The 14320-nt window shown below is 39.1% G+C and overlaps 1 protein-coding gene across 4 annotated transcripts in view; it reads left to right on the plus strand.

Annotated features, from left to right (window-relative positions):
• SEC22A (SEC22 homolog A, vesicle trafficking protein) overlaps window positions 1-14320 on the plus strand; it is a 70623-nt gene that overhangs the window by 40562 nt on the left and 15741 nt on the right. For all 4 annotated transcript variants that reach the window (XM_025875318.2, XM_025875349.2, XM_025875325.2 and 1 more), the window contains exon 5: window positions 709-824. In XM_025875318.2, coding sequence (XP_025731103.1) covers window positions 709-824 — 116 coding nt within the window. The remainder of the gene's footprint in view (window positions 1-708; window positions 825-14320) is intronic.

The raw sequence follows: 14320 nt of genomic DNA on the forward strand, positions 1-14320 counted from the left end.
TGATAAAGTGAAACTGTCGTATAACTAAATATCTTACACTGCTCAAGCCCTGACAGATAAGGGGATGCATTTGTGAAGATGAAGTGGTCACTTCTTCAGCTAGTGTTTTATCATTTGTAGTGGTCCTCAAGTGGTCTTCAGAGATCAGGAACTTCATAGCTATAGGACCATTCTATTGTGAAGTTCAGATTGGTGATTATACAGGAGCTTTCACCTATATCCCAGGATATTTATAGCCCTGGAACCCAAATAAGAGTTTTGCTTAAAAAAAGCAAGCTATGTTTGTTTTTTAAAAATATTATCTAAGCGTTTTCAGAAAAAGTAGGAATTATGCAGTGATCTTTCAGGCAAAGTCACCTTTGCAAATATTTGCAACTCCTTGCAAATGGCAGACATATTTAGGCAGTTAGGTTTTTTGTTTTTTTTTTACATGATTCACTGCCAGATGTGTGCCTGTATACCCCAAGTGCACATTAGATGTCTGTTAAAAAAGTAGAGAAAAAGAAGTTGATTGAGCTTGAGTTCGGGGCAATGAAACTATCTTTTTGTCAGACATTTAAAAAAAATAATTACTAATATCTTAATAAATAACTTTATGAAGATTAATCCGTGTTTGACCCATTTAAATTGAGAAGGGAATTTCATTTTACATAAGTTTAGGTATTGACATGCGATAGTGGTGTTCATTTCTAACCATTTCTTTTCCAGCTCACCAGCGACTGGAACCAGCGACTCTGTCAGGGATTGTGGCATTTATCCTCAGTCTTTTATGTGGAGCTCTGAATTTAATTCGAGGTTTTCATGCCATAGAAAGTCTTTTGCAGGTACTGTACTATTTTTGCAATTTCAGGTGACTGTGCCTGTTGATTCTACTTGTAACTCAGTTGATTTGAATTGATTTGGGTGTAGTACAGTTTGTGGTGCATGTTCAGATTCTGTATTCTTTATGCCTTCCCTAGTCTCCCTTTCCTCTAAGAACAATGATTTCTCGTTGGCTTCTTTGACTCAGCATGTATTTATTTATCTACTCTGCAAGAGGCACAGTTAGGTACTCTGGGGACACCAAGGTATGTTTGACATGAGCGCTGCCGTCTCAGAGCCTAGAGTCGAATTGGGAGGGGCAAAGCAGCATATGAATAATTGCCAAGTATGTAGAGTTTGGAAGAGGAGCAGTCAATGTAAGTCAGCATAGGAGAAAGGTGCTTTGTGGAGAAGGGGTGAGCTGGACCTAAAAGGATCTGAGTGGACAGAGGGGCATGGAAGAAAAAAGGGGGCAGTTATGGGCAGGTTTCTGTCCTACTTTTATGTATTTCCACTTTATCTGTTCTTTTTCCTTTTTGTTGGTGGCTACCTGAAACCACTATTTTTTTCAAATATTACAACTATTTTGTTCTCCAGTGGAGTTTTTTCCAGAGACTGTGACTATCAGAATATACTAAATTTTTCTCTTTTTGTAAACTTTTTGAAACTTCCTTTCTTAAAGTTTAGCACATTTCAGACTGGACAGTTTTCCTTACCTTTGTTTCTACTCACTTCCTCTAAAAAAAAAAATTTTTTTTTTTTTTTTTTTTTTGGGGGGACACTTCCACATGTAAATTAGTTCTCTGTTTTTGGTCAGCATTAAGCTCAGAATACCATTCTTAAAAACCCACTTAACACACCTTATATTCTTTTTTAAAATTGCTTGTTAGTTTGGGGAACACTCTGAGAGCACCATTCTGAGTACCCTCCGAATGTCCTCAGCTGTATGCAGCCAATAGCAGAGGACATCACAGGTTCCAGGCAGCTGAGCTGTCCCTTGAGTGGGTAGGGGTAGGTTTCTCATGACTTTTCAAACATCCTGAGCCCTGAGGTAAAAACCCCTCTTCGCTTTCAGGCACAGGGCAGCTGGCTACTGTCCCTTGGTGTTCCTGTCCCTGTTCTCTAGCCAAGTCAGCTTTACTCCAGCACGAGTTCAGTTTTGAGCCAGTTAGACGGCCTACCAAAAAAAAGGCAATTTGGAGAAAGCTGACTGAAAAGTTAATAAATAAGATACCTTCTTCCTTTTCTTAAAAAAGGGGAAAGAACAGTAGTATAGGTGGGTGAAGAGTTGGTGTGTGTGGAGGAAAGAGAGAGAGGTTTGGCTCCAGCTCAGCTCCTGATTAGCTCTGTGACCTTAAGTAGCTCACTTTACTTTCTGGTCCTCAGTTTCATTACTTATAAAATGAAGGAGCAGGCTCGATTTGATGATTATTTCTCAAAGTATGAGGCACGTTTACCACTAGTTGCACAGTAGATGACTTTAGGTGGTAGAGGGATAAACATTTTTAATTTTAGGAGTTATGTTTTTAGTGTATGTTAATGTGTAGCTTCTGTATTTGGTAAGATTAATGATGGAGATATAAAATTTTCCTTTTAAAATTAATTTTAATAACTTTATGGAATTTATTAAGTAAATGGTACAATTTAGAGTTGGCAAAAATTGTGAAGATGGTTTTCTGTGGTTAAAAAAAATTCTCAGGTTTGAAATTATCAAATTGATAACTGAGGGGAGGGAGCAGATCTGGGTAGAAAAATTTTTGTGCTACAGAGCCTTACCATCTCTGACCCAGAAGACAGGGTCTGAGTGTGGAACTGGGGGCTTAGACCCCCATTATTTTTAAGTTAAAAATCTGACAAGGCTGTTTTATCTCACAAAACCTATTAAAGAAAATAGTTTCAGGCACTCACATATCTTATCCCTCATCTTCCTGGACTGGTTCGTTCTTTCTCCCTCCTCTGATTCACAACTTCAAAAATAAGGAAAACAGTATAAACTACAGCTTTTCATGCTTTTGAGCTGCTACAGCTGGCTGATGCCTGCCTTGATTTCTGAGTGTTTCATGTTTTCCCTCTGCACCGTCATGTCTTTACCTCATCACAGTTGTTGTTTAGGTTTTAGAAGAACAATAATCTGATTAAACTGATTACCACTTACGTGGAACTGACTGATGGCTCCGAGATTTCTCAGCCTGTTGACATATAAAAAAGACATCACAGACCAGTGTAACTCATGAACACAGATGGAAAACTCCTCAACAAGATATTAGCAAATTGAATCCAACGATATATAAAAAGGATTATATACCACAGACAAGTGGGATTTATTCCAGGTATACAAGGCTGGTGCAACATTCAACAGTTAATGTAATCCATCACATCAACAGGCTAAAGAAGAAAAATTATATGATCATGTCTGTGGGTACAGAAAAAGCATTTGACAAAATCCAGTACCTGTTGAACTCACCACAAACTCGGAATAAAGGGGAGCTTCCTCAGTTTGATAAAGAACATCTGCAGAAACCCTACAGTTAATACCATACCTGATGAGAAACTAGATGCTTCCTCCCTAAGATCAGGAACAAGACAAGGATGTCTCCGCTAACCATTCCTATTCAACCTTGTACTGGGAAACCTAGTTAATGCAGTAAGACAAGAAAACAGAATGCGTACAGATTGGGAAAGAAGGAATACAACTGTCTTTTTTCACAGATGTCCTGATTGTCTATGTAGAAAATCCCAAAGAATTGACAAATTCCTGGAACTCATAAATGATTATACCACGGTCACAGGATCCAAAGTTAATATATAGAAGTCAATTACTTTATATCAGCAAGGAACAATTGAAATTTGAAATTAAAGCAATATATTATTTATATTGGCATCCCCAAAAATGAGGCACTTAAGAATAAATCTAACAAAATATAAACAAGATCTATATGAGAAAAACTGTAAAACTCTGATAAGAAAGAAGTTTTAAATAAATGGAAAGACATTCCAAGTTCATGAGTGGGACGACTCAGTATTGTTAAGATGTTAGTTCTTCCCAACTTGATCTGTAGATTCAACACAACCCCAAACAAAATCCCAGAAAATTATTTTGTAGATATTGACTAAATGATACTATATGGAAAGGCAAAAGACTTGCAACAGCCAACACAATACTGAGGAAAAAGAAATCAAAGCACTGACACTACCCAACTTCAAGACTTTTTTTTTTTTTTAAAGATTTTATTTATTTGACAGAGAGAGAGCATGCATACAAGCAGGGGGAGTGGCAGGGAGAGGGAGAAGCAGACTCCCTGCTGAGCAAGGAGCCTTACGCCAGACTGGGATCATGACCCAAGCAGAAGGCAGGTGTTTAACCGACTGAGCCCCTCAGGCACTCCTTCAAGACTTACTATTAAGCTATAACAAGACATTGTGACATTGGCAAAACAATAGACAGATGGATCAATAGAACAGATTAGAGAGCCCAGAAATACACCCATGCAAGTATAGTCAACTGATCTTTGACAAAGGAACAAAAGCAATTCAGTGGAGGAAGAAGAATATTTTCAACAAATGGTGCTGGAATAGCTAGACATCCACATGCAAAAAAATAATAAATCCAGACAGATTTTATACCTTTAATTTAAAAAAAGTTAACTCAAAATGGATCACAGACCTAAATGTAAGATATAAAACTTATAAAACAGGAGAAAACCGAGATGACCTTGGGTTTGGTGATGACTTTTTAGATACAGCACCACAAATACGATCCATGAAAGTTTAAAAACTTTTGTTCTATGAAGGACATTAAGAGAGTGCAAAGATAAGCCACAGACTAGGAGAAAATATTTACAGAACACATCTGACAAAGGGCATGTGTCCGAAACATAACAAAGAGCTCTTAAAACTCAAAGTATATAATGCAATTAAAAATTGGGCAAAAGAATGGGATAGACACCCCACCAAAGTAGATACACAGTTGACAAGCACATGAAAAGATGTCCAACATCATATTGTCACTAAGGAATTGCAAATTAAAACAATCGGATACCACTAAACTCCTAGAATGGCAAAAACCAAAACACTGACAAAATGTTAGGATATGTAACAATACGAACTCTTCATTCAATGCTAGTGGGAGTGCCAAATGGTACAGTCACTTTAGAAGACAGTTTGGCTGTCTCACAAAGCTAAGCATAGCCTTACTATATAATCCAGCAATCATGCTCCAAGGTATATTTACCTAAAATGAATAGAAAACTTATGTCCACGCAAAAACCTGCACATGAATGTTTATATCTGCTTGTGATTTCAAAAAACTAGAACCAACTAAGATGTCCTTCAAAAGGTGAAAGAATAAAGTGTGGCAATCTGTACAATGGAGTGTTATTCAGTAATAAAAAGAAATGAGCTCTCAAGCCACAAAAAGGCATGGCTAAACCTTAAATGCGCATTGCTTAATGAAAGAAGTCTGAGAATACCACATACTTACATGATTACAACTATATGACCTCCTAGGAAAGGCAAAACTATAGAGACAGTAAGTGAAAAGATCAGTAGTTGGCAGGGGTTTGGAGGGAGGTAGGAAGGGATGAATAGTTGGGGCATGGGATTTTAAGGCCATGAAACTCTTCAGTATGTTACTGTAATGGTGATTATGCCATTATACATTTGTCAAAACCCAAAGAACATACAACACAAAGAGTGAACCCTAATGTAAACTATGGACTTTAGTTAATGTGTCACTGTTGGCTCATCAGTTGTAACAGGTGTACTACATTAATGTAAGATGTTAATAATGAGGAAACTGAGCAGGGAGAGAGCTGGGTATCTGGGAACTCTCTGTAGTACACACTCCGCTTAATTTTCTGTCAACCTGTTCTAAAGATAAAAATCTATTAATTTAAACACACGCACGTGCATACCACACACCAACATTAAACAAAGACCGGGAAGGGAGGAGCAGCCTCTGGGCTTTGATTTTTCATGAGGTGTGGCTCCACTTAGCAGTTAAAGTACAGCCTGTTGTACCCAGCCACCTCTTAGGAAATGGTGGATTGGCTTTCTCTTCTCATGGAGGGGCTGAGCCTTACCCTTCACACAGGCCAGGAGGGCATGTCAGTGTCCTGGCCAGGGTAGAACCCGGGTGTAGAAATGTGATTCATGTTGTAGGTCAGGTGTACAATTTTGTGCCCTCTGAGAATGGTGGCCATTTTGAGAAAGCCAGTGGAGATCCCCTGACCCTGCACCCACTAGTCCCTCTCAACTCAGCCCCAAATACTCCCACCAAACATGACCAGGGAAAATAGTAATATCTTTTAATTTGCATAAAGAAACTCTGGAACAATAAGAGACTAAAAAATGCAGTAGGAACTGGATAGATGGGAAGCAGGGTAGGAATGAGACTGGATAGATGGGAAGCAGGGTAGGAATGAGTATATGCCTTGTATATTATTTTTATTCTTTGAACCGTATGAATATACTATTCAGATTTTAATTAATAAAAATGAATATTAATTAAAATATTAGCACCTATTATTTAAACATAAAAAAAAAAGGACAACTTCGGTTAACCCAACCTAATAAGTAGATTTTCGAGTAACATTTCAGTAAAGTAAAGGTAAATATTTTTGTAGGGGTTAAAGGGAGCCTGAGCATTTTTCCTGGGTTTTTGTAGCTTCTTACTGCCTCTGTCTTAGAGTTCACAGTTTCCCTAGAGGCTTCAAGGTTTTTTGATTGTTTTAAATGGTTCCTTAACACTGTGGTGCTGGAGTGTGAAGGAAGCATGGGGTGAATTACAAATAGGGAAAAAGTTTTTTTTTTATTAGTAGATCATTTATAATTTGGGGACTCAATGGATGCTTGTATCTTTGAGATGTGTCTTTCTAATGGTTGATATGGAATTCTTTCTTTTTCACTGTTGTCCTAGACTAAATTTATTCCAACAGTGTTTCCTTCTCATCTGATCCAAGGAACTGTAAATTGATCCATATGGGATTTTTAGCTGCCTGGAAACTATGGACACCTGGTTACTTGGTTCCTTTAGGATTGTTTTAAATCTTTGTTCTGTCGTAGCCACCTGACATATTCCACATACACTCATCAATAATTGAGGTTTCTAAAACAGGGATGCTCAGAGAAAGGGATAAGGAAACAAGACTACAGAGTTGGGAGGAATATAGTCCACAGGTAGTTTGTCACTCATAGGTGATTTAAAAAGATTTTCCAGCAAATTCTGATCTTCGCACCTAAATGAGAATCACTGCTTTTGGAAATTCATTGGACTAAAAGAGATTCTTATTATTCCAGTCGTTGGGAATTTTATATCAGTATAGAGGAAAAATGCTTTGGTAAGTGACTGGTGCTTGGAAATACTTTTCCATGTCTTGTTGTAAGAATAATGAAGGAGCACTCTGTAGCATTGGAAATATCTATCTTCTAAGGATTCTGTGTCCTAAAGGATGGACTGGACAGTAGTCAAACAGAAGGAGAGAAAGGAATGCCAGATTGCAGAGGGCACTGTGATAAATTTAGAGTTTGAAAAGGGTAGGATTAGGGGTACAAATTAGATTAACTTCAACAAGTACATCCTTTCAGCCCAAGTTAACCTGGAAATATATACAGAATTGGGGACTTGCTTTTAATTTTCTCTCATTGGAGTCTATTTTATTATTGTTCATGACTCGTATTGGATAAAAGGGTCCTTTTTTTTCTTTAAATTTTTTTTGTTCTGTTAATCACCATACATTACATCATTAGGTTTTGATGTAGTGTTCCATGATTCATTGTTTGTGCATAACACCCAATGCTCCACGCAGTATGTGCCCTCTTTAATACCCATCACCAGGCTAACCCATACCCCTGCCCCCTTCCCCTCTAGAACCCTCAGTTTTTCAGAGTCCATCATGTCTCATGGTTCGTCTCCCCCTCTGATTTACCCCCTTTCATTCTTCCCCTCCTGCTATCTTTTTTTTTTCTTAACATATATTGCATTATTTGTTTCAGAGGTACAGATCTGTGATTCAACAGTCTTGTACAATTCACAACGCTCACCATAGCACATACCCTCCCCAATGTCTCTCACCCAGCCACCCCATCCCTCCCATCCCCCACCACTCCAGCAAACCTGTTTCCTGAGATTAAGAATTCCTCATATCAGTGAGATCATATGATACATGTCTTTCTCTGATTGACTTATTTCACTCAGCATAACGCCCTCCAGTTCTATCCACATCATTGCAAATGGCAAAATCTCATTCCTTTTGATGGCTGCATAATATTCCATTGTGTATATATACCACATCTTCTTTATCCATTCATCTGTCGATGGACACCTTGGCTCTTTCCACAGTTTGGCTATTGTGGACATTGCTGCTATAAACATTGGGGTGCACGTTCCCCTTTGGATCCCTACATTTATATCTTTGTGGTAAATACCCAGTAGTGCAATTGCTGGATCGTATGATAGCTCTGTTTTCAACTTTTTGAGGAACCTCCATACTGTTTTCCAGAGTGGTTGCACCACCTTGCATTCCCACCAACAGTGTAGGAGGGCTCCCCTTTCTCCGCATCCCCGCCAACATCTGTCATTTCCTGACTTGTTAATTTTAGCCATTCTGACGGGTGTGAGGTGGTATCTCATTGAGGTTTTGATTTGGATTTGCCTGATGCCGAGCAATGTTGAGCACTTTTTCATGTGTCTGTTGGCCATTTGGATGTCTTCTTTAAAAAAGTGTCTGTTCATGTCTTCTGCCCATTTCTTGATTGGATTATTTGTTCTTTGGGTGTTGAGTTTGGTAAGTTCTTTATAGATTTTGCATACTAGCCCTTTATCTGATATGTCATTTGCAAATATTTTCTCCCGTTCTGTCGGTTGTCTTTTGGTTTTGTTGACCGTTTCTTTTTTTTTTTAAGATTTTATTTATTTATTTGAGAGAGAGAATGAGAGAGAGAGCATGAGAGGGGGGAGGGTCAGAGGGAGAAGCAGGCTCTCCGCTGAGCAGGGAGCCTGATGTGGGACTCGATCCTGGGATGCCAGGATCATGACGTGAGCCGAAGGCAGTTGCTTAACCAACTGAGCCACCCAGGTGCCCTTGTTGACCGTTTCTTTTGCTGTGCAAAAGCTTTTTATCTTGAGAAAATCCCAATAGTTCATTTTTGCCCTGGCTTCCCTTGCCTTTGGCAATGTTTCTAGGAGAAAGTTGCTGCGGCTGAGGTCGAAGAGGTTGCCTGTGTTCTCCTTTAGGATTTTGATGGACTCCTGTCTCACGTTTAGATCTTTCAACCATTTGGAGTCTATTTTTGTGTGTGGTGTAAGGAAATGGTCCAGTTTCATTCTTCTGCATGTGGCTGTCCAATTTTCCCAACACCATTTCTTGAAGAGACTGTCTTTTTTCCACTGGACATTCTTTCCTGCTTTGTCAAAGATGAGTTGACCATAGAGTTGAGGGTCCATTTCTGGGCTCTCTCTTCTGTTCCATTGATCTATGTGTCTGTTTTTGTGCCAGTACCATACGGTCTTGATGATGACGGCCTTGTAATAGAGCTGGAAGTCCGGAATTGTGATGTTGCCAGCTTTGCTTTGCTTTTTCAACATTCCCCTGTCTATTCTGGGTCTCTTCTGGTTCCATACAAATTTTAGGATTATTTGTTCCATTTCTTTGAAAAAAGTGGGTGGTATTTTGATGGGGATTGCATTGAATGTGTAGATTGTTCTAGGTAGCATTGACATCTTCACAATGTTTGTTCTTCCAATCCATGAGCATGGAACATTTTTCCATTTCTTTGTGTCTTCTTCAGTTTCTTTCATGAGTATTTTATAGTTTTCTGAATACAGATCCTTTGCCTCTTTGGTTAGATTTATTCCTAGATATTTTATGGTTTTGGGTGCAGTTGTAAATGGGATCGACTCCTTAATTTGTCTCTCTTCTGTCTTGTTGGTGTATAGGAATGCCACTGATTTCTGTGCATTGATTTTATATCCTGCCACTTTACTGAATTCCTGTATGAGTTCTAGCAGTTTTGGGGTGGAGTCTTTTGGGTTTTCCACATAAAGTATCATATTATCTGCAAAGAGTGAGAGTTTGACTTCCTCTTTGCCAATTTGGATGCCTTTGATTTCTTTTTGTTGTCTGATTGCTGTGGCTAGGACTTCTAATACTATGTTGAATAGGAGTGGTGATAGTGGACATCCCTGCCGCGTTCCTGACTTTAGGGGGAAAGCTCTCAGTTTTTCGCCATTGAGAATGATATTCGCTGTAGGTTTTTCGTAGATGGCTTTTATGATATTGAGGTATGTACCCTCTATCCCTATACTCTGAAGAGTTTTGATCAAGAAAGGATGCTGTACTTTCTCAAATGCTTTTTCTGCATCTGTTGAGAGGATCACATGATTCTTGTTCTTTCTTTTGTTAATATACTGTATCACGTTGATTGATTTGTGGATGTTGAACCAGCCTTGCAGCCCAGGGATAAATCCCACTTGTTCATGGTGAATAATCCTTTTAATGTACTGTTGGATCCTATTGGCTAGTATTTTGGTGAGAATTTTTGCATCCATCTTCATCAAGGATATTGGTCTGTAATTCTCTTTTTTGATGGGGTCTTTGTCTGGTTTTGGGATCAAGGTAATGGTGGCCCCATAAAATGAGTTTGGAAGTTTTCCTTCCATTTCTATTTTTTGGAACAGTTTCAGGAGAATACGTATTAATTCTTCTTGAAATGTCTGGTAGAATTCCCCTGGGAAGCCATATGGCCCTGGGCTTTTGTTTGTTGGGAGAATTTTGATGACTGCTTCAATTTCCTTAGTGGTTATAGGTCTGTTCAGGTTTTCTATTTCTTCCTGGTTCAATTTTGGTAGTTGATACATCTCTAGGAATGCATCCATTTCTTCCAGGTTATCTAATTTGCTGGCATAGAGTTGCTCAAAATATGTTCTTATAATTGTTTGTATTTCTTTGGTGTTGGTTGTGATCTCTCCTTTTTCATTCATGATTTTGTTGATTTGGGTCATTTCTCTTTTCTTTTTGATAAGTCTGGCCAGGGGTTTATCAATCTTGTTAATTCTTTCAAAGAACCAGCTCCTAGGTTCGTTGATCTGTTCTACTCTTCTTTTGGTTTCTATTTCATTGATTTCTGCTCTGATCTTTATTATTTCTCTTCTCCTGCTGGGTTTAGGCTTTATTTGCTGTTCTTTCTCCAGCTCCTTTAGGTGTAGGGTTAGGTTGTGTATTTGAGACCTTTCTTGTTTCTTGAGAAAGGCTTGTATTGCTATATACTTTCCTCTCAGGACTGCCTTTGCTGCATCCCAAAGATTTTGAACAGTTGTGTTTTCATTTTCATTGGTTTCCATGATATTTTTTAATTCTTCTTTAATTTCCTGGTTGACCCCTTCATTCTTTAGTAGGATGCTCTTTAGCCTCCACGTATTTGAGTTCTTTCCGACTTTCCTCTTGTGATTGAGTACTAGTTTCAAAGCATTGTGGTCTGAAAATATGCAGGGAATAATCCCAGTCTTTTGGTACCGGTTGAGACCTGATTTGTGACCTAGGATTTGATCTATTCTGGAGAATGTTCCATGGGCACTAGAGAAGAATGTGTATTCTGTTGCTTTGGGATGGAATGTTCTGAATATGTCTGTGAAGTCCATTTGGTCCAGTGTTTCATTTAAAGTTTTTATTTCCTTGTTGATCTTTTGCTTAGATGATCTGTCCATTTCAGTTAGGGGGGTGTTAAAGTCCCACACTATTATTGTATTGTTGTCAATGTGTTTCTTTGCTTTTGTTATTAATTGCCTTATATAATTGGCTGCTCCCACATTAGGGGCATAGATATTTACAATTGTTAGATCTTCTTGTTGGATAGACCCTTTAAGTAGGATATAGTGTCCTTCCTCATCTCTTATTACAGTCTTTGTTTTAAAATCTAATTTGTCTGATATAAGGATTGCCACCCCAGCTTTCTTTTGGTGTCCATTAGCATGGTAAATGGTTTTCCACCCCCTCACTTTCAATGTGGGGGTGTCTTTGGGTCTAAAATGAATCTCTTGCAGACAGCATATGGATGGGTCTTGTTTTTTAATCCGATCTGATAGCCTGTGTCTTTTGATTGGGGCATTTAGCCCATTTACATTCAGGGTAACTATTGAAAGGTATGAATTTAGTGCCATTGTATTGCCTGTAAGGTGGCTGTTACTGTATATTGTCTGTTTTCCTTTCTGATCTATGCTGCTTTTAGGCTCTCTCTTTGCTTAGAGGACTTCTTTCAATATTTCTTGTAGGGCTGGTTTTGTGTTTGCAAATTCCTTTAGTTTTTGTTTGTCCTGGAAGCTTTTTATCTCTCCTTCTATTTTCAGTGATAGCCTAGCTGGATATAGTATTCTTGGCTGCATATTTTTCTCGTTTAGTGCTCTGAAGATATCATGCCAGTCTTTTCTGGCCTGCCAGGTCTCTGTGGATAGGTCTTTTGCCAATCTAATGTTTCTACCATTGTAGGTTACATATCTCTTCTCCTGAGCTGCTTTCAGGATTTTCTCTTTGTGTCTGAGACTCGTAAATTTTACTATTAGATGTCGGGGTGTTGACCTGTTTTTATTGATTTTGAGAGGGGTTCTCTGTGCCTCCTGCATTTTGATGCCTATTTCCTTCCCCACATTAGGGAAGTTCTCTGCTATTATTCGCTCCAATATACCTTCTGCCCCTCTCTCTCTTTCTTCTTCTTCTGGGATCCCAATTCTATGTTGTTTCGTCTTATCATATCGCTTATCTCTCGAATTCTGCCCTCGTGATCCTGTAGTTGTTTATCTCTTTCTCAGCCTCTTTATTTTCCATCATTTGGTCTTTTATATCGCTGATTCTTTCTTCTGTCTCATTTATCCTAGCAGTTAGTGCCCCCATTTTTTATTGCACCTCATTAATAGCCTTTTTGATTTCGACTTGGTTAGATTTTAGTTCTTTTATTTCTCCAGAAAGGGTTTCTCTAATAACTTCCACTTTTTTCAAGCCCAGGTAGTATCTTTAAAGTCATGATTCTGAACTCTAGGTCCGACATGGTACTAATGTCAGTATTGAGTAGGTCCCTGGCAGACGATACTACCTCTTGTTCTTTTTGCTGAGGTGATTTTTTTCGTCTTGTCGTTTTGTCCAGAGGAGAACAGATGAATGAGAGAACAGAATGCTTACAGGTTAAGAACGTCTCCAGCCAATATACTCTATACAAATCCGAAAAGACCTGAAACCAGGGGACAAGAAAGGGAAAGAAAGAGAAAAAAAAAAGGAAAAAGATAAAAACAAAAACAGAACAAAACAAAAAAAAAACCAGAATATGATCAAATATGATCAGGCTAGTGCATAGATCAGTGCCACCACACACTAGCTTTTGGGCATATTTTGGTCTGTTAGAAGAAAGTGCCTGCTAAAATTTTAAAGGAAGAAAGACATATATGTACAAAATAAGGGTTGATACAATGAAGGGATGGCAGATGACTGTAAAGATGAAAATTATAAAAGATTTTATAAAAGGAATTGATAAGTTTTTAAAAAGAAAGAAGATTTAAAAAGAAAAAAAAAGGAGAGAATGTGATCAGGCAGGAGATTAGAACAAAGCCATACACTAGTGATTTAGGGTATATTTTGATCTGTTAGAAGAAATTGTATCTCAAAATTTTAAATAGAGAACAACTTATATATATATGCCAAAAATAAGGGTAACTACTATGAAGGGAGAAAAATATGACTCTAAAAATTAAAAATAAAAAGTTTTTTTTTAAAAAAGGGATTGATAAGATGTTGTTTGAAAAAGGGAAAAAGAAAAATTCAAAAAAAAAACCAGTTAAAAAAATTAACTTTGAAAAACTAATGAATTATGGTAAAAAAGCCATAAATTCTATGTGCAGTATTCCCCTAGTGCTGGAGTTCTCCCGTTCTCCTTAATCGGTAAACTTGGTCTTGGCTTGCTGGCTGTTCGTGCTGATCTTCTGGGGGAGGGGCCTGTTGCCGTGGTTCCCAAATGTCTTTGCCAGAGGCGGAATTGCCCCGGCCTTGTGAGTCCGGGCTAAGCAAGCTGCTCCGGTTTGCTCTCAGGAGCTTTTGTTCCCTGCAAGTTCTCCGTACAGCTTTTGAGGACCAGGGTGAAAATGGTGGCCTCCCAATCTCCACCAGGAGGAGCTGAGAACTCGGGGCCCCGCTCCTCAGTGTGCCCCCAGAGAAAAGCAGTCACTCCCGTCTCCCCGGTCTTCGGCAGCACTCCGTGCTCACCCGGCCTGTGATTGAGTGTTTCTATGTCTGGCACCCGACCCTGTGTGGAGTCTCCAAACCCAGCAGATCCCTGCGGTGCGCTTCCGCGCCGCTTCTCCCTGGGGAGGAAGGGGAGTCTCCCCGGCTCTGCTGCTTGTTGGGTCCCTGCTTGGGGAGCCGTGCCCCGATTGGGCCGCAGATCACAGTTTATGGCCACCCCGAGCTGAGAGTTCGCGCCTCGGCTCCGTCTCTGCAGCTGGCTTCCCCACTCCGATACCTGTGAGCTCTGCCGCACTCAG

Source organism: Callorhinus ursinus, unplaced genomic scaffold (assembly GCF_003265705.2).
Source record: "Callorhinus ursinus isolate GAN/ISIS: 27379988/994484 unplaced genomic scaffold, GSC_fseal_2.0 scaffold1, whole genome shotgun sequence".
NCBI lineage: Eukaryota > Metazoa > Chordata > Mammalia > Carnivora > Otariidae > Callorhinus > Callorhinus ursinus.